The sequence below is a fragment of the Lycorma delicatula genome, chromosome 12 (genome assembly GCF_047948215.1).
Source record: "Lycorma delicatula isolate Av1 chromosome 12, ASM4794821v1, whole genome shotgun sequence".
Lineage (NCBI taxonomy): Eukaryota > Metazoa > Arthropoda > Insecta > Hemiptera > Fulgoridae > Lycorma > Lycorma delicatula.
The window spans coordinates 75,981,671-76,003,608 of record NC_134466.1 but is presented as its reverse complement, the minus strand read 5'-3'; the positions used below and the strand labels follow the sequence as shown (position 1 = coordinate 76,003,608).

Below are 21,938 nucleotides of genomic sequence, written 5' to 3'. Positions count from 1 at the left end.
CAGAAGCAAACTTAGGCGGAATAAAGAGAACCGGTAGAAAACCTTGGGTTTCAGACGATATATTGCAGCTGATGGATGAACGTAGAAAATATAAGAATGCTAGTGATGAAGAAAGTAAAAGGAACTATCGGAAATTAAGAAATGCTATAAACAGGAAGTGCAAACTGGCGAAAGAAGAGTGGATTAAAGAAAAGTGTTCAGAAGTGGAAAGAGAAATGAACATTGGTAAAATAGACGGAGCATACAGGAAAGTTAAGGAAAATTTTGGGGTACATAAATTAAAATCTAATAATGTGTTAAACAAAGATGGTACACCAATATATAATACGAAAGGTAAAGTCCTTTACCGTCTAAACAAAGATGGGTGGAATATATTGAAGAGTTATACGGAGGAAATGAATTAGAAAATGGTGTTATAGAGGAAGTTGAGGAGGATGAAATGGGAGAAACAATACTGAGATCTGAATTTAAGAGAGCATTAAAAGATTTAAATGGCAGAAAGGCTCCTGGAATAGACGGAATACCTGTAGAATTACTGCGCAGTGCAGGTAAGGAAGCGATTGATAGATTATACAAACTGGTGTGTAATATTTATGAAAATGGGGAATTTCTATCAGACTTCAAAAAAAGTGTTATAGTTATGATACCAAAGAAAACAGGGGCAGATAAATGTGAAGAATACGGAACAATTAGTTTAACTAGTCATGCATCAAAAATCTTAACTAGAATTTTATACAGAAGAATTGAGAGGAGAGTGGAAGAAGTGTTAGGAGAAGACCAATTTGGTTTCAGGAAAAGTATAGGGACAAGGGAAGCAATTTTAGGCCTCAGATTAATAGTAGAAGGAAGATTAAAGAAAAACAAACCAACATACTTGGTGTTTATAGACCTAGAAAAGGCTTTCGATAATGTAGACTGGAATAAAATGTTCAGCATTTAAAAAAAATTAGGGTTCAAATACAGAGATAGAAGAACAATTGCTAACATGTACAGGAACCAAACAGCAACAATAACAATTGAAGAACATAAGAAAGAAGCCCTAATAAGAAAGGGAGTCCGACAAGGATGTTCCCTATCTCCGTTACTTTTTAATCTTTACATGGAACTAGCAGTTAATGATGTTAAAGAACAATTTAGATTCGGAGTAATAGTACAAGGTGAAAAGATAAAGATGCTACGATTTGCTGATGATATAGTAATTCTAGCCGAGAGTAAAAAGGATTTAGAAGAAACAATGAACGGCATAGATGAAGTCCTACGCAAGAACTATCGCATGAAAATAAACAAGAACAAAACAAAAGTAATGAAATGTAGTAGAAATAACAAAGATGGACCGCTGAATGTGAACATAGGAGGAGAAAAGATTATGGAGGTAGAAGAATTTTGTTATTTGGGAAGTAAAATTACTAAAGATGAACGAAGCAGGAGCGATATAAAATGCTGAATAGCACAAGCTAAACGAGCCTTCAGTAAGAAATATAATTTGTTTACATCAAAAATTAATTTAAATGTCAGGAAAAGATTTTTGAAAGTGTATGTTTGGAGTGTCGCTTTATATGGAAGTGAAACTTGGACAATTGGAGTGTCTGAGAAGAAAAGATTAGAAGCTTTTGAAATGTGGTGCTATAGGAGAATGTTAAAAATCAGATGGGTGGATAAAGTGACAAATGAAGAGGTATTGCGGCAAATAGATGAAGAAAGAAGCATTTGGAAAAATATAGTTAAAAGAAGAGACAGACTTATAGGCCACATACTAAGGCATCCTGGAGTAGTCGCTTTAATATTGGAAGGACAGGTAGAAGGGAAAAATTGTGTAGGCAGGCCACGTTTGGAGTATGTAAAACAAATTGTTGGGGATGTAGGATGTAGAGGGTATACTGAAATGAAACGACTAGCACTAGATAGGGAATCTTGGAGAGCTGCATCAAACCAGTCAAATGACTGAAGACAAAAAAAAAAAAAAGTATATCTCTGGTTTTTTAATTATTAAGTTCATTTTGTTTTAGTATGTAAGTTCCAGTCCTGCGAACAGGTAATCACTATTACCTCTGCAGGTGTACTGATGTGTATTAACTGATAAAATAAATAAATAAATTTATACATAGGATATGATTTCAACCGAAAAAGCACAGCACAAGGAAACATCCCTATTTCCATAAATATGTTTAATGTTTTTATTACACTTGTTTGAGAATACTTCAAAGTATTTCACCTTCAGAATCATTATAAATAATCTGTTGTTGATCATGACTAATTTCTCGTTTGCTAAATAGGCGAGTTTGACTCAGTATCTGATGAGGTTCCATTATTTCACAAAAATTATTTAAGGTTTTCTTATCTCCTGGCTACACAAATATGATTAATTATTCTATGATAAATGATAGAAATTACTATATTTTTAAGGACATTAATATACTTATAACATGTAAATAATACACACTTCCTTTACTCTGTAAAAATTGTAAAGATAATCTTAATCAGCAACAAAGATTATCTGACAGAACAGATTTCATATATAGGTTACCAAGGGTATCAACAGATGACAGCACATGAAGGTAATGTGTATTAGTATTCCTACTGGGCTATTGGGGTCTTTGTAATCATACAACACAGTCCACAATATATATAAAAACATTTAAATAAGGCTGTGAGTTAGCAACTACCATGGATCCTAATGGCCTGTACTGAACAGTTGTCTGAGGAACCAATGCAAGTGAATACTTATGTGCAGATTTTAAGTTAATAAGTTACTAATAATTAAATTGAAAATCCATATAAATCATACAGAAAATAGAAATAACACATCCTTTATTGCATGTAAAAAAGAGTTGAACAATGTAGATGTCAATTAAGAAACGAATACCACTGAATTGTATTTACTATCTGGTCATTTAGTCACTGTTTTCACTTAACACTAAAATGTAGATAAGACTTTCTTTCTACTGAATTTTCTGCTATTCTTGTTCTACATTTACATACCAATCAACCTATCAACTTTTATTTCAGTACTCAAGAGAAGAAATTCCATAAATTTTTCAGACTGAAAGGAGGGAAAAAGCCTTTTAAGTCTAAGAGGGCCTCCATTCATTTACTGCAATGCTATACAGAATCCAGAAGCTCAAATAACATAGTTTTCTTACAGTCATAAAATAAATTGATTTTCACATAAATAACACATCTGTTTGAGTGCTTCCCTAATAATATGCAACTGGCATCTTTCAGTACATAATCAGACTTTATAGCATAAGAAGATAAATATACTGTAGGCATTGGAATTAATTAATTGAACAATAGAAGAATATCTGCATCTAAGCACAATCTAAATGGTTTGGTAAATACACAGGTTTCTGGTGAAAACATAAAAAACACATCAATCTCGCTTGAAAACAAAAATGCAGTGACCTAGAATGGGAAATATCATAATCTATAAGATTATCAGAATATCAAAATCTATAATAAAGCTTTCCATAACTGAACTTGTTTCATAAAAGTAAGAATAGCTTTGTACTGTTTTACTACTATCTCTGTTGAATCTGGGTACAAAATGAATGTTTAAGGCAGCTTATTCATAGCATGTGGCATCAGCTTACTGTATTATCTTTGTTATGTATTGTTGTAACAAATGTTTATCTACAGTAAAGTGTTAGGGGTAATCTGTTCATCAAAGCTACTCACCTACCTATACTCCATTAATAACTATTTTTTACACTATACATCAAAACATCTCATGTCAGACATCAATGCTAAATGATATGTGGGCCATAAACAGCAAATAAAAATATACTGATAAATAGAAAAACTGAGAGTTCTTATAATAACCAAGTATTACATTTTTAACTTAAAAAATGATAAAATAGAAAATAGCTTACTTGTTTAAGTACTGTCTGTTCATCATCTGCCTTGGCAAGAGGCACAAACAAATATTCTGTTTGCTCTATTTCTTGCAGGTTTTCTTTTTTAATAGGCAAAGATAAAGGATCTTCCAAAAATGAATTACCACTTTGTGCATCCATACTCTGCAAAAAGTCGGTTATGTACAGAAATTGCTTATAATAAAAATAATCTATGTTTATAACAAACACCACATGAAAAACAGTATTTAGTGGCATTACTGAATTATCACTATATTTCTAAATCTCAAAAAATATACATGAGTTAGCAATAACAATAGAGGTCATTATTTTTTATTAACTAAAATGATATGATTTTTAGCAAAAGAAAATTTTCACTTGGTATATCAGCTTTCATGCTTAAATAAAATAGTATTATTACACGATTTGTAAGTAATGGAAAGCAATTTAGTTGTAAAAAGAAAAAACTTAATTTTTACATATTCAAAAAATTTACATATAGGCAAGAATCTTCAATGAATGTATTAGAAGGGCCCAAATGCAAAGGAGGTGTCCTAACCTGACTCTAGTTATAACTTCCTTACACAACTTTGGATTGATAAATGGCAGCGTAAATAAATACATCACATATTTTTCGGATGAAAATTTCAGGAGAAACAAGCAATTAACTAAACATCAAAATTTATTATACTTTTTCTAGTAATGGCAGGCAGGATACAATTTGCGTGATACACAGAAGCCATTTTTTTAAATTTAACTACTTCTACAACTATCGTATAGAGAATTGAACAATCAGAATCAGTACACTAAATTTTAATCTATAGGGTATTTTATCTGTAGGGTATGATTTCATATATGATATGATTTGAAGAAGCCTATTTCTATAAATATGTTTAATGTTTTTATTATACTTGTATGACAATACTTCAAATATTTCGCCTTCATAATCATATTGAATATCTCTGTTAATGACAAATTTCCAGTTAGCTAACCAGATGAGGTTCCTTTATTTCACAAAATATACATATGGTTTAAATACCTCGTAGCTACTCAAACATGATTACTTATCGAATGGGTTATAATAGAAATTACTATATTATTATTTTTAGGTACATTAATATACTTACGACACGTAAATCGCACACACTTCTTTCACTCTGTGAAAACTGTAAACATATTCTTAGCAGTAACGGAAAGACTTGTGTACTAGTCGTTCCTTCGATTCGATTCTTTGTACTGCACAAAAATATCGAGAATCGGTTTGCGGGAGAAACCTCTTCTGTTTTCGAATATCAATAATGAATTGGATTGGTTATATGATGAAATCAAATCTTTCTCCATTACCATTCGATTCGTCTATCTTAGAAGTCGAACAGAAGTGTGAACAGTGATGAACCGCTAAACATCGGTGAAAAAGAGAAAAGAGCATGCGTATTTACAGTACTCTTGGTTTCGAGGACTACTTTCTTTTTTGGAAAGGAAAAGAATTGTTGAACGAGAAATGATTCTTTCTTAGAATCAAATCGGTTTCTGAAGAAGAATCATTTATCCTACTACTTACCCTAAATCACTGACAAACAATTACGGGAAGAGTTCGACTAAAATTAGTCGATTATTAAAATGAATCGACTAACTTAATATAAATATTAATAGACTGATTTTGAAAATTACTCGTTATAAAAAAGAATTTACGGAAGTTTAGTTCTTTTAGTTAATATTAACTGAAAATAGAAATCTGGCAATAAGTATAGATATTCTCTAAAACTAATCCCTATATTAAGATATTGGTCATCAAATTTCTTCCTATTAAATCAAACACAGAAAAAAGTAATACGGTCACTTTAAATTTTTTATTAGATTTTAATCCACTAGAAGAATTGAATGAATGAAAATAAGAAAACAGGTTAAGTATTGGATGTACGATTCAAGTTAATAATGAAAGAATTATATACTGAAGATCCAAAAATATATAATTTACCATGAAAATGTCAAACAAAGGGCTCTTAATTTCTTTTTAATTCATTTTAATACACAAAAATGAGCGCCATTAGAAAAGCTATGTCTACTGCAATAAAACATGAAATAATTGTAAATTATTTTATCTGCAGGAGTCAGCTACACATTTCTTGAGAAATATCTTGAGTTTCTAAATCACATATATTCAGATTCATACCAGAAGTTTGTAATGCAATTTATAATCTGTTGAATAAGTTATACATAACTGTTTCTTTTTTGACAAATTTTGGTCTTAGGATATAACTGAATTTTGTGAAGGAATAGAAAAGTATACTTATGATAATTACAGTGTTTAGTAAAAAGAATAAAAAAAAATGTTAATGGTTGAATGTATTATTTAAAAAAAGTTTTAACCGTTTTCTGATCTTAAGAGACCATTATGAGTGTGAATGCTTCTATAATAGTACTCTACTGGCATCTTTCATTATATAATCACACTTTACAGCGCCAGAACAGAAATATTGAAGGTATTGGGATTAAATTAATATATCTCTAGAAAGTATCAATGATTGGTTCTAATTCTTTGTACACAACTTTGTTGAGAAAAATCCACCACTGCCCGTCTTTCTGGTACGTTTTATTGATGCAGGTTCTTTCAATTTTCTGGAGTGTGTGTCTTTAATCGTTTATTCACGTGGAAGAGTGTTTCTGCTGCAAAAGTGGCTTCTGGCTTTATAACTATGTTGTAGTGTTTTATTACATTAATTGACAGGTACTTTTTATTGTACCAAGTTAATTTTTGATCTTCAGCTGGTTTGTTTCATATTATTTGGGTCAAGTTTGTTTTATTTAGGTTATCTTTATTATTTCTCAGATGTATTTAAATTGGGTTACTATTTTCACTTTATTACCGTTGTTTATGTATACTTCTTTTAAGTTGTTGGTCTTTGGGACATAATTTCTCTCTTCACAAATGATATTTTGAGGTCAATTTTATCTCCAATGATTTGAAGTTCTAATATCTGTGATATAGCTTTTTAGATTTCATTTGCCTGCACTGCAAAGTCATCGGCGAAACCAAGTTGAATTGTTTTGATATTTTGGCCTATTTTTACTTTTGGGGGCATTTTTATAGCCATTCCCTCATTTCTATAGCCCAGTTGAATAATAGCGGTGAGAGCCTATCACCTTGGCACAGCCATGTTTTGATCTCAAATGGTTCTGAGAGCATGCCTCTGAATTTTTAAGGATTTGAGAGGGTCAGTTTTTATCCAAGGTGTCTTACAATTTTTAATAGGAATTCTCTGTGGATGCAGTCATAATGTTTCTTGAAATCTACAAATGTTATCACCATGTTTGTTTCTTTTTTTGTTGTAATCCATAATTAGCTCGACACTCATAAACTGGCCTGGACAAACCACCAGGGTCTGAAACCTCTCCAGTATTCACCTAGTTCTTTCTTGAGTTATGAACCGATCCTGTTGAGGATGATTCTTGACAGAATTTTATATGTTGTATCTAGGAGTGAGATTCTCCTGTAATTATTAGGATGTGTTTTATCCCCTTTTATTATGTAGTGGATGGATGAGGGCTGTCAGCCAGTGTTCTGTGATCCAGGTGTTGACAAGCTGTGTATGAAGGGCAATTTTTGCAAATGTTCTGGATGTTTCCAGATCTCTAAAAAGTCTGATCTTATCTGGCTGTTTTCTAGTTCTTCATCTCGCCCAATGCTTGGTAGACTTCTTTCACTATGGGAGGGTTAATGTTTTCTGATGGTATTGAAGTTTAGGAGTTTTGTCGATTCTTCACAATTTTGAAGTTTGTTGAAATATTTAGCAAGGATTTCTATGTTGCCTTTATTGTTATCGGCCAGATTACAGTTTTCATTCTTTATTAATAGGATTGGGGAATTGTATTTTTGGACCTGATTTTTTTAAGTAGTTTCTTGCCTATGTTTTATTGAATTTTTTTCCTTTTGATTTCGGTATGGCATTATGGCATTCTCCATATGGTTTCTTTTTTTCTATTATTATATTTTGGAAGGATGTTCCAGATTTTTGGGATGGATGAAATAACCATACTTCATGTTTTTCTCCATTTTGCTGTTCCACCATTGATGATTTCTACAGGATTTTATTGGTGCTAATTCTCCTGCGATTTGTTTAAGGTTGCTTACTAGATCTTTGAGTTAATCAGTGATTATTATTTTTTCGGTTGCTTTATGAAAATTTTCATTCCTGATCCGTTGGGTAGGTTCCATTTTTCTTTTAGTTTTGGGGCTTTGATTTATTGCATTCTTTGGGGAGTAAATTTAATTTTAATTTTGACTATATAGTGGTCTAGGCTTGTATATTCTCCAAGCCTAGAGGTCTAGGCTTGGAGAACTTCTCTAAGTGGGATCTGGGTGGAGGACCACCACAAGGATCTCCTTGTGGTGGTGTTTGTCCATGTATCTAGTTTCCATTCTCTTTTAGTGTAGTCGAGGTGTTTTCAGGTTTTGAAGTTCCTGTTGAAATATGATTTCGACTTTAGATTGTTGTTTCTGCAGAGATCAACGAGTCTCCGTCAATTTTTGTTTGTTTTCTTTTGGGCAGGCCATTTTCCGATGTTGTTGCCGTATCTTCTTTGTCTGCATAATTGAGTGTTGAAGTCTCTGATTAATTGTTTAACATGATTACTGAGGATGTTATTTATAGTCAGGTTGACTAGATCCCAGAAATTTTAGGGAGTGTTTATATGGAGGTTTATTTGGACACTGACTAAAAATGTGGGATATTTTTCATCATCACTCTCTTCCCAGGGATACCTTTGTAGAGCGACTATATCCTTCAGTATCCATGGTGTCCTGATCTGTGTTTCTTATTTCCTGTAGACTCGTGATGAAAATTTGTGCCAGTTATTTTTGGTTTACCAGTCTGCATGAGTGAATTTACATTGTGTGTGGAAATGTAGGTTATTTCCTTTGGTTAGATTTAGGATTTTGTATTTCTCTTGTTCGTGTATGTACTGTCGGGGTATTCCATGCCTCCAATTGCATGTTATCATCTAAGTGGCAGCCCACTGTATCCGAATGACGTCTTCTCTGAACTCTAGTGTTGCTTGGTTCAGATGGAGAATTCCTTAAATGACCTTTCACGATTGACTGTGCAGGGGGTCACTTATGGTGAAGCTAGGTTCTGAGTTACAACTCTGCAAGTGAAGTTGTAACGTTTATTTACAAATTTCTCCTATTTGTTTTGGATATTCATGCGCACCTCAAGGAGGCTCAATCGACTTTTAATAAAGTAGTTATTTTAGAAAAAAAGTTACAAAGTCTGATTCAAAACGTAATGCTCGACATGTTCATTATTGCAAGTAGTCCTAATACAATGTGGGGTGCAACTAAAAAACCAAAACCATTAGAACAGATGCTGATTGTAATCCCATGTCATCTATCTGCACTTAACAGGTAACTGCACAATACAATTTACATTGACTTTTGTTCTATGTTTACGTACCAATCAACCTATTAACTTTTATATCACTATTCAAGGGAAGAATGTTTCAGACTGAATTGAAGAATGTTTCAGACTATGTTTTCATAATGTTTCAGAATGAAAGTTGGGAAAAAGCTGCTTAAGTTTAAGAGGGTCTCCATTCATTTTTTGCAATGCTATACAGAATCCAAAAGCTCAAAAAAACATCAATTTTTTTACCGCCATGAAATAAATTGATTTTCACAGAAATCACTTATCTATGCGAGTGCTTCCATAACAGTATGCAACTGGCATCTTTCCGTCCATAATCAGACTTGATAGCGCCAGAACACAGATATATTTTTGGAATGGCATTAATTAAATCGATCAATAGAAAAATGATTGCACCTAAGCACAATCTAAATGGTTTTGTAAAAGATACACCTTTGATGACAAAAAATTCATAACATATTTCTTTGCCTTGGTGGCAGAAATATAATGAAGTAAAAGAATTAATCTGTTTTTTCCTTTATGGTTATCTTTAATTCACAACCTTACCCTACTTGTGGGCAAAGAAATAATGAATATTTATAATATCCTAATCTTTAAGGGAAGTAGGGCCTCAATCGATGGCTTAAAACTTTCCCTGGGATTACATGAGTATATCCTGAAAATTTGGTAATAATTGATTGGTTGAATCTCAAATATGCAATAACAAACAAACAGACAGACAAACGTTTATATATACATAAATATATATTTTCAAATAACTGTGACCTGGTAGATTGAGTGTGTACCTGATGCATGCAAACATTAGCCTTCAACCTACTAACAAATACCCCCTTTGAATTTTGAAAATCGGACGATTGTGCAGATATTATAACACCACCATTGCACCTTTCAAAACAGTACCCAAGGAGCACCCTATTTGTTACCAGTTGATTGTGACAGTAGGACTTTCAGTTTATTAATAATAAATAGTAGTCTGCTAACAAGACACTACTAAATTAAGTCAATAATTACACTGCATTGACATTTTCTATCTCGCAGCTCATCATTTACATTTAACTGAAAAAGTGCAGTGTACTATACCAATTAAACCTAACAATTAGTGATATGAAATAATAGTACCCATATTACTAATAAAAAAAATGACAAATATCATTAAAAATATAATTAGTAACGTTAAAATTTAATTTAATTTAGATTAAATCATCTTGTCGATAAAGTAATACTCAGCGACGATTCAGTTCTTGTGAAAGTACAAAATTTCACTGCATAAAACAAGGGTTTGCATTCAAAACCATATCGCTAAAAAGATAGGCTCTGTAAAGTCATTAAAAGTAAAACTGGGTTTTATGAATATCACAATCAAGGATGGGATATTTTATGAGTTTCCCAAATATAAAGAAATTGGTAGGCGACAGTGAATTTAACTGGTCATAAAGTTCTTCAAATACTTGGAACAGTTTGAAAAAATATTTTAAAAGACGGTTTTGTTTAATCAATTCTTTTACTCGTAGAATATAACAGAAGTGAGTGCATACATTGTAGAGCTTGTTCAAGTAAGAACTGGGACTAGAAAGTATGAATCTTCATAACGATATTATGCTAAAATTGTGCGTATCAGATGAGAACTTTTGTACTGATATTATTATATCAAAATGTAGACCTCGACTTGCTGATGAGCATCCTGTTAATTGTTTACTAACGGAATATCATCATACTGAACTAATCATGAGGGATTGGGCCAATAAAATGCAATATCAGATATCACATAGACTTTTATATATAAATATTTTTTTTTTTTTGGATGTAATATAAACTTTTTAAACATTCATTTAACACAAAAATTTTAAAAAAAATTTCTATGTATTTTAATAGTTAAAATTATAGATAGAAATAAATAATAGTTTGTGTATTATGAACTACATCCAAACATAAATTTGTTTTGATAAAACATATGGTACCAACTGCCCTGCCAGTATTTTAGAATATGTGCATATAATAAAATTAATATATTAATGTAGTAAATTCAAGGTTGAGAATTTGAACCCAGAAAGAACAAAAAATAAAAGTTTATCCCCCATCTCTTTACAGAGGTTTGATCAAGATCAAACACCACATTAAAAAGTATTTTAGTTATCGAAGTTGAATTAAATTATGTAAAGAAATGTAGTTACCAAGTTTTCACAATGATATTATTATTATTATATGCTTCTAACTTATCATTATTTTCTAAATAACTAATACTTTTCTTGCGAATATGCCTAGAATATCTATATTAAAAGGGAAAGTTCATGTGAAAGATAGGTTATTGGGTTTTTTTTTGTAAATCTTTACGTTTAAGGTCTGACTAATTCATTTAGACCAAAAAACATGATGTATGTATAAATCTCGCACTGCTTTTCTCCTTATATCTCAGTATTGACTGAACCGATTTTCTTCAAATTTGGTTCAAGTATTTCTATACATGTAAATTTGTTCAGAAAATGGGGGATCTCACAGAAAAACAGATTTCAATTTTCTTCAATGGCATTTTAGAGACAATTTTATTAACGCTAATTTAATATCTCGTTACTGAAATGGACTCATCCAAATCTGAACATCACGGCGACGCAGTAGAACACTACCGATAGTAACAACAATGCAATCATAACGTTCAGTGTATTGCTAGACACAAGATAGTGTTTTCGCTAGATGAATGTGTTTTCATTGTCGAGTCGTACTTCAGTACGAAATCAGTGGTTGCAGTGCATGATTTGTTTCACCAACAATTACAATTTGAAAACACATTTACAATAACAAAAACAATTACAATTACGACCTTATCGCATTCAAACGGTTCATCGACTTCTTGAGCCCGACAAAGAAAAACGGCTACAATATTGTCAATGGTTCCGTCGATTTCTACGTGAGGGAATTAATGTTATAGATTCGTTATTTTTCACAGATAAAGCACGGTTTCATTTGGATGGCTACGTAAACAGCTAAAACAGTAGAATTTGGAGTGCTGAAAATCCCCACGTTTATCACGAAAAACACTTACACCCGCAGAAGTTGGGCATGTGGTGCGCGATGTCGCGGAAGAAAATTATCGGTTCTATTTTTTTCGAGTACACCATTAATGCAGAACGATATCAGGATATTTTATTTAAATCTGAAAAAGTAACGTGTCGTGTGAAAACTTCTAAAACTACAGCCTCTCAAACCTCTTTATCAAGCTTTAATAAACACAAAGATTTTTTGGAACACAAATTTCCTCAAAGAAAAAGCCTACAGGAACAAACTCTGAACACTTGAACAATTGAAAGTGAATATTGAACAAGCTGTATTAAATATCCAGCCACAAACTGAAAAAAGTTGCAAGAAACGCTGTAAAAAGTATTGAAGCTTGTATTCAAGAAGATGGCGGCCACTTCCAACATTAAGGTAATGTTGGAACATGTTATGTTGTTATGTTCCAACATAAGGTAATGGATGGTAATAATAAAAATTACATTTACATTTACACATGCATTATATTATTTCAATACCTACCAATATAAGGTTGGATTGCGTTTTATATGGGACACCTTGTATAAATAAATATTTTTCAACAAATCAACCCCTAACTCTTAAAATTGAAATATATATGTTTTTTGTTCTTGTGTTCTAGAGAACTTGACCGGGAGGTTTAAAATGCATCCACCATATAGTTGGGACCCAGCACACGGTCTCAAAATGTTATTTTTCAATAACAATATACATATTCTTAATTTTTGCCTCCAAAGGATCATAAACTTTTAGACAAACTGATATAAAGGAAATATGAATGATGTAGTTTTGTAAGTTATTAAAAAGTTTTATTAATAGAATTGCACATACATTATATAAATGATTCCAAATGATCTTATTTATAAGCTAATTAGTTTTGAATAGTGTATTCAATAATGTAAAAAAAAGCAGCAGGAATAGAGCAATAAGTTTTTAAATGACAGTTTTGACTAAATTTTTTTTACAAAAATTACATATGAATTTCTTCACACCAGAATCAATAGAGCTGTGTCTTAAAATAACCTCTTTCACTAAATGTTTTCAGAAGCCAATTTTTTCAGCCAATATGAACAGAGAAATGCTTTTTAAAAACACAGTTATAATTGAAAGTTTTCTTACAAAAATTACAAGTGAATTTCTTCTCAACAGTATGAATAAAAAGATGTGTTTTTAAACTACCTCTCCGATTAAAAGTTTTTTTACAAAAATTACAACTGAATTTCTTCTCACTATGAATATAGAGATGCGTTTTGAAATGACAACTTTGACTAAATGTTTTCTTACAAAAATTACAAGTGAATTTCTTCTCGCCTGTATGAATAGAGATATGTGTATTTAAACTACTCTTTTGACTAAATGCTTTCTTACAAAAATTACAAGTGAATTTCTTCTCACCTGTATGAATAGAGAGATGTGTATTTAAACTACTCTTTTGACTAAATGCTTTCTTACAAAAATTACAAGTGAATTTCTTCTCACCTGTATGAATAGAGAGATGCGCATTTAAATTACATTTTTGATTAAATGTTTTCTTACAAAAATTACAAGTGAAATTCTTCTCACCAGTATGAACGGCGAGATGAGTTTTTAAAGCAGATGGTTTAGTAAAAGATTTTTGACAAAAATGACATGTAAATTTTTTTTTTACAACATGAGTAGATAATTGTGACTCTAAAGTAGATTTCTGAGCGAAAGACTCCTCACAAAAAACAGATGTGTTAATAGGAAGATTAGAAGATATGATGTTCCCTTCTTTAACTTTTTTTTCTGTAATTTGCATGCAGTTTTCTTTAAAAGAAAAACTGTTTAAACCATGATATTCTTTACCGATGTCATTATCACATATACAGTTATTTTTTAATTTATTGCAAACCACACATTTTGATGTCTGTAAACTACTTTCAGTACTTCTTTCATCCACATCATCGATAGCTTCTTCACTATGATTCTAAAAAAATAATAAAACTGAAAAGTTAAAAATCTATCAGAAAACTTTATTAATTTTAATAATGCCAACTATAAATTGACAACTATACTTTAATATTAAATATCTCATCTTCATATTTAAGCAACTACAATATGTTTGTTTGTAAGTAGCAAAAGTAAAAATTTCATTAGTATAAGCAGTTAAAATATAAGGAACAAAATGTAACAATCCCCAAACTATCTGCTACATTGTATACAAACTAAAACTAGTCTGACAACAGACAATTTTATAATGGCAAATAAAAAAAATAAAATTACTGAAGTTTGTTTTCTTAACATAACTTAAAATAGAAATCTGGCAATAAGTGTACATATTTTTGAAACTCATCCCTAGATTAAGATATTTGTCATTACAATTCTTCTAATTAAATCAAACAGAGAGAAGAGTAATACGATCAGTTTAAATTTATTATTAGATTTTAATCCACTGGAAGAACTGAATGAAATGAAAAATAGGAAAACAGGTTAAGTATTCGATGTGTGATTCAAGTTAACAGTGAAAAAATTATATACTGAAAATCCAAAAATATATAATTTGCCATGAAAATGAAAAAAGTTTTTTTAATCCATTCTGATACACAAAAATCAGAATACCATGAGAAAAGTAATGTCTGCTGCAATAAAACTTAAAATAATTGTAAATTATTTTATCTGCAAGAGTGAGCTACACATTTCTTGAGAAATGCAGTTTTTAAATCACGTATATTTAGATTCATACCAGAAGTTTGTAATGCAATTTATAACCTGCTGAGGAATAAGTTATACATAACTATTTCTTTTTTGACAAATTTTGGTCTTAGGATGTAACTCAATTTTGTGAGAGAATAGATGTTTAGTACAAATAATAAAAGTAAAAAAATTTACATCTTTTCAGACACAACAAAATTAATTAACCTGCAGCATTAACAATACACATTTGGTGTTACTTAGTGAACATTATTTTGTGTCTATTGTAGATTTGTTGAAGCATCAATGCCACCACAGTTCATTGTGTCAAGACTTGGTAAAAAAACTCCTGCACAATTTTGGCCAAACAATGTGATAAAACTGTACAATAGCATGTTAGCATGTAATTAATACCTGATATCCAACTTAGATAAAAGATCCCTTAAGAAAAAATTAGTCGATTATGAAGTTACTTATTTTTTCATTAGTCAATATTGACCAAATTTGCAGTAATGATGAAACTATCTCTTTATACATAGATTTTTTAAATCTCATTGTTAAGATCACTAAAATTGGTTAATAGGACAAACCAATCGCTGAACTGATGATTGTGTTTTATGGTAATTTATTAAAGAAGGAGGAAGAATTTTTCTCACCCTTCATAGCTCACACAAAGCCACAGACATTTCTTTCACAGCTATTTTGGTGACATAATATTTTGAGTAACATGATTAGCATCTTTGTAGACAAAATATTCAGCAATATCACATTCTGTCAATGTAAAATCATTGCTACTAACATGAAAATTTATCATTCTAAGGCACCAACTCTAACACGATGTTCATAATCCAGTGCATTTAAAAGACACCTATATAAAAATGATTACAGGTTGAAGGATTTTATTCCGTGCATTATGAATAATGTTTCCTACAAAGGTTGGTAATCCTCTATTGTGTGCAGTTAGCTTGCATGAGTCAATCAGGATGTCTGAACACAAGAAGATGTGGTTCTTTATTTTCACTCTTTGTTCATTGTCTTTGAACGACTCAGGCTGTCTTTCCATGTGCTCACAGAACAGTGAATATTTGTCATTTAATACATCTTTATAAGCATGGAGAGTATATACAATCAGTAAAAGACTATTACTTTATTAGATTTCCAGGTACACTGGTTCCTAATCGATATAGTATAAGAGCACAAACTGAAGACTTTGGGCAGATTGACTCAGTAAAGAAATATGAATACAGTGATAGACCATCAGTACTTGAAGAAAAAGCTAAGACGTATCTACTGCTATGTGATGTAGCCTCAGCAAATCTGTACAAAAGTTAGCTAGGCAGAAAAAACAACTGCAATAAGGTAATTTTTAAGAAGCTCAGTCTCATCCCATATAAAGCGATTCAAAAGTTACTGGCCAGAAACTGTGGAAAGTGAATTACATGCAGGCAATAGTTTTAACAGTTTCTAGTGTATGTTTATGGACTGCCAACAATTAAAGCTCAAATTTAATTTAAGCTGTTATTTAATACAAATTAAATTCTATGTGAAAGGAAACTCGAAGAAGTTTCCCTTGTTTTGAGAAAGCTGATGCGCTCCATGGCTACAAAAAGACAAGTTTTGTTTTGCTAAAAAGATAGTAACATTTTAATGTATTCCACTAAATTTCAGATTTATATTATGCAATACTCATATTACTATTGTATAATAATTTTATTATAATATAATTACCGATTATAATTCAATATACAAGAAAAAAAAGGTTCTATCAATGAGTACTGAAAAACCCTAGAGAAATGGCTTAATACTACACTAAAAATCATAGGAATCCTCATAAACCTCAAATATAACTCTAAAAACTACACATGCAGTACAGATCCTTAAAAAGGTAGCCTCATAGACATTTAGGAATGGTTTTAAGAAGTATAATATTTCTTACATTTATTCATATCTGTGTTTTATTTATGTTTCAACAGCAATAATACAACACGTTGCTTGTCAGGAGATAAACAATTTGTTATGGCTGTGGCACATGTACAGCACTATAAGAGAGCCGTCAAAGTAGTTTTCTGACGACAACACTGTTCATTACAAAGCTGGTTTATGTGAATAGATTATAAATTTACTTGCAAGAATCTATCAATGCATTTCAGTAGTATGTTGTGTGATGAGCACAGGATTTTTGACACTATGAAAAGAAACCAGAAAAATTTTATAAAACCTGACACAAAATGATTAACCTTTTTCAAAAGCCATGACTTTTCAGGAGCGACTTGCGACTCGTGTCTGGTCAGCTACAATCCTCCACCACATACTGTTTTCATCATTTCTTTTACGTTTTTAATCAATGTGTCTAGTATTAAACAAGAATGCTAAATATAAAGTAAGCCATTAAACAGTAAATGAAAATATCTTACTTGTCTAGATGTTGCCAGTTTATCATCTATCATGGCAACAGGAGCAAACAAATTTGCTGTTTGCTCCGTTTCACGCTTGATTTCTTCTTCAATACTGGAGGGTAATGGATCTTCATTCAAAAATGAACTACCAGTTTGTGCATTCATTCTCTGCAACAAAATAAACTAATAATAATTAATTATCTTTATAGAAGTGAAAAATATTTATTCTTCTTACGATCGTAAAATAAACTGATTTTCACAGCAATAACTCACCTGTGTGAGTGCTTCCATAATAGTACGAAACTGGCATCTTTCTGTATGTAATCACACTTTACAACGCCAAAACATAGAAATATTGAAGACATTGGCATTAAATTCATAGATTAATAGAAAAATGTCTGCATCTAAGCACCATCTAAATCGTTTGGTAAAAGACACAGTTAATCGGTGGAAACATAAGGAAACACATCAATCCTGTTTGAAAACAAAAATGCAGTGATCTAGAATTAGGATTATCGAAAACTATAATAATGGTTCTCATAACTGAATATACTTCAAAAAGCAAGGACAGAATTGTATTGTTTTATTATACTACCTTTGTAAACAACGTTGAATCTGGATATAGAATGAATAAGGTTTATCCAGCTTTGTATATAGGATGAGACATCAGCTCACTGTATTTTCTTTGTTATGTATTGTAAAAAATGTTTATCTTTTCTAAAATGGTATGACAATCTGTTTTATCAAAGGTGCATTACTTATGCACCTATTGCAATAGTGCAATACTTGCACTATTAACAAAATTTTTTTTCTTGCACTATTAATCAAAATATATCATGTTAACACATGAATGCTAAACAATATGTGGGCTATAAACAGTAAATAAAAATATCTTGCTGAATAGAAAAATTGAGAAATTCTTACAATAAGTAGGTTTAACATTTTTAACTTCAACAAAGTTAAAATAGAAAAAAAGCTTACTTGTTTAAATATTGTCTGTTTATCATATGGTTTGTCAGCAGGTACAAACAAATATACTGTTTGCTCTTTTTCATGCTTCATTTCTTTTTTAATACTGGAAGATAATGGATCTTCTTCCAAAAATGAATTAATAGTTTGTGCATCCACACTCTGAAACAAAATATAAAGTAATAATAATATTTTATTATAATAGTGGGTCTTAAGATAACCTAAGTTAATGAAAAATAATGACTGAAGAAGTCTAGAGCTTGGAGCTAAATATACTGTCAAAGATAACACTGTGGAACAATGATTGTGTTTCCTGAGAAACTACAAGTGAAATAATTAAAACAACTGTTAAATGTCAAAAATCCTTAAATTATTTCAATCACCCTTAGTTTACAAGAAATGTATTTTAAACTGTTTTTAATTCATATCTGAGATGCAAGATTACGCTTTACAAAATGTTTTAATTTTTTTTTCTCTTAATAACACGTACAATTACAATCTACGCCTCTGTAAAGCCATAAGTAAGTTCCTGTCAAAAGCACATAATAAGGGAGTCCTTAAGAAACCCCCAAAATAAGTAACACATAATAAGTAGTTGCAAGTAAACTTAAAGTTTAACATGAAATTTCTAGTTCAGTCATATATCACAAAACATTAAGTTCAACACCATATAGTCCACAAGAACAAACAATAAAAAGAAAAAAAAACAACAATAAAAAGAGAGAGAAGTTACAAAGAAATTACATACGACACCAGTAAACTTGATGGCGTTAGATTCCAAACTGTTACACAGACCCTAAGTCGAGTACATCGGCACGTCTCAACTGTCGGACGTCCCTGCTGTTATCGAAAAATTAATTGCAAAGTGGTTTACATGATTTTCAAGCCTCTGCCGGTGTTTGACACTGGGCTGTTGTGCTATCTAACAAACTGACCTTGTGTAAAGATAGAAAATAAAGAAAACTATGGAGAGGGTGAGTGATGACCCTGGATAAAAAGAAAACCCTGGATTCAGGATTTTGGTGGCTGCAGTAATTTTCAATTTGGCCATTGATAAAGTTTTAAAACCTCTGCAAGCAAATGGAAATGTTTTCCATAAAATGAAACAGGCATGTGTTTATGTTGATGCGGTTCTCATCTCAAGAAATGTTCACACCATAATAGAAATATCTAAAATATTACAGGATGAGGAAAAACACAGTGGGTCTGGAAATTAATACGGAAAAGACAAAATACTTTAAAATGACAACAGTTTGATTGGCATTCCTGCCACCACCGGTCGCCGTAACGCATAAGACCGAATGTCTGTGTGACAAATGGCTACTGAGCCACAAAACAGTTTAGCGACCAGTGTCCTAACTAGCTCCTAGAGCTAACCTAAAAGCGTGAGTGGAATAAGCATGGTTGTTCACTAATGTGACCATACGTCACTTGTGTTGTAAGGTATCGATATTTTTTATTAAGCTTTCCCACTGTCCAGTTAAATATTGAATTGTTTTTCTAATATTCATTTGATTAGTCTAATTCATGACTAACTTACAGATTTCAACTAAAGTTAAAAACTTTGAATTAATAACTAATTTGTAAAATAAATGAGGACTCCAATTACCTACAGGAGAATTTTCCTAAAATTAGTGATGCAAAAATCAAGGAAGGTATCTTCTTCATTGGGCCCCAGATAAGAGATCTAATGGAAAATGTACATCTTAATATGTTGCTTTCTAAGAAAACACAAAGGACGTAATTACAAGGCTATAATTGACAGTATGAATGACGCATATACAAATATGGGATGTAATATTTCTAAAAGACATATTACATCCCATATTTGTATTTCAACACAGCCATGTAGACGTTTCCAAGAAACTTTGTAGATGTTTGCGATGAACATGTTGGGAGATTTCATCTGGAAATCTCAAACATGGAACGCCTTTACTAAGGAAAATCAACATCAACAATACTTGCAGAATACTGTTGGCAGCTGAAAAAGAGATACTGTATACACACACACACGAGGAAGACATACGCAAAAAAATTCAGTGAGGCATGTAGAATTAATAATTCCAGTTTACAAGAAAGAACCTTGTACAACTATCTTATAGACAATTGAACAAGGGCCTCCCTGAACATTCTTTATCATGCAAACTAATTCTGTTGCCTCTAAAACTTTCACACCAATTTCAGACGTTTTTTCATTCATTACATTATCACTGTACAAAGCAACAAACTGCTTATGAATTTCAGCCGGCTTAACGTTTTGATGGTTTAAAAAATATATGACTCCACGTATTTCAGTCGGCAACAACATTGATTTTCTTATTCATTTTATAACGTAATAACTCACATGTAATCAAAGATACTGCAACGTGACAACTTAAAGACAACAATGCAATTTGTGCATTACTAGTGTGACAATGAATGACACAGGTTCACCAACCTTAAGGAAAGAAATTTCCTAATGGTCTTTCCTTTACAGATATCCCTCATAAATATACCACGACATATAAATAAAAATCACTTTCACTCCCTACAAAGTGTAAAAAAAATCTTAATCACTAGCAAACACTATCTACCTGAATAGAGTTCATATACAGGTTACAGAGTGTCAACAGATGACAGCATGTGAAAGGGATATGTATTAGTATTCCTACTGTGCTGCTGCAATGTTTGTAATCATTCATCACAGACCACAATATGTATAAATTCAATGATATAGAGAAAATAAATTTAACATATCCTTTATTTAACCTTTGTAAACAACACTGATTCTTAGTATAAATCAAATAATGTTTTGCGAGCTTTGTGTATAGGATGATGCACCAGCTCATTGTATTTTCTTTGTTCCATATTGCAGTAGAAGATGTTTATATACTGTAAAACAGTATTGTAAAATTAGCTCCCCACACTCAAACAATTACTTTTGTTTTACGCTATATATCAGAATATCTCAAGTTAAATATGAATGCTAAAATTATATGGGCCATAACAGTAAATAAATTATCTTGACAAGAGAAAAATTGAGACTTCTTACAATAAGTAGGTTTAACATTTTTAACTTTAATCAAGTTAAAATAGAAAATAGCTTACTTGTTTATATTGTCTGGTTTTGATTTTTTGGCCTATTTTTACTTTTGGGGGCATTTTTATAGCCATTCTCTTATTAGCATTTCTATAGCTCAACTGAATAATAGTGGTGAGAGACCATCAACTTGGCACAGTCATGTTTTGATCTCAAATGGTTCCGAGAGCTCACCTCTGAATGTTTGAGAGGGTCAGTTTTGTAATGTTTTATCAATAGTAACTTACAATTTTAATAGGAATTCTCTGTGGATGCAATCATAAGCTTTCTTGAAATCTACAAATGTTATCACAATGTCTGTTGCTTTTTTTTGTTGTAATCCATTATTAGCTTGAGACTCAACTGGTCTGGATAAACCACCAGCATCTTAAACCTCTCCAGTATTCTCCTAGTTCTTTGTCGAGTTGTGAACTGATCCTGTTCAGGATGATTCCTGAAAGAAATTTGTATGTTGCGTCCAGGATTGATAGTTCCACATTGTGCAGCATAAATTTGAGGTCTTTAATGTTGCACACCAGCTGGCCATTTACATTGATATGGTTAA

At 31.4% G+C, this 21,938-nt stretch overlaps 1 protein-coding gene across 1 annotated transcript in view; it reads right to left on the bottom strand.

Moving 5' to 3' along the window:
• The window catches only part of LOC142332814 (uncharacterized), a 59,348-nt gene that overhangs the window by 24,940 nt on the left and 12,470 nt on the right, over window positions 1–21,938 (bottom strand). The window contains exons 3-7 of the mRNA XM_075379429.1: window positions 18,328–18,477; window positions 17,365–17,529; window positions 13,361–14,246; window positions 4,979–5,130; window positions 3,870–4,016 (exon numbers count right to left, since the gene is read on the bottom strand). Coding sequence (XP_075235544.1) covers window positions 3,870–4,016; window positions 4,979–5,130; window positions 13,361–14,246; window positions 17,365–17,529; window positions 18,328–18,477 — 1,500 coding nt within the window. The remainder of the gene's footprint in view (window positions 1–3,869; window positions 4,017–4,978; window positions 5,131–13,360; window positions 14,247–17,364; window positions 17,530–18,327; window positions 18,478–21,938) is intronic.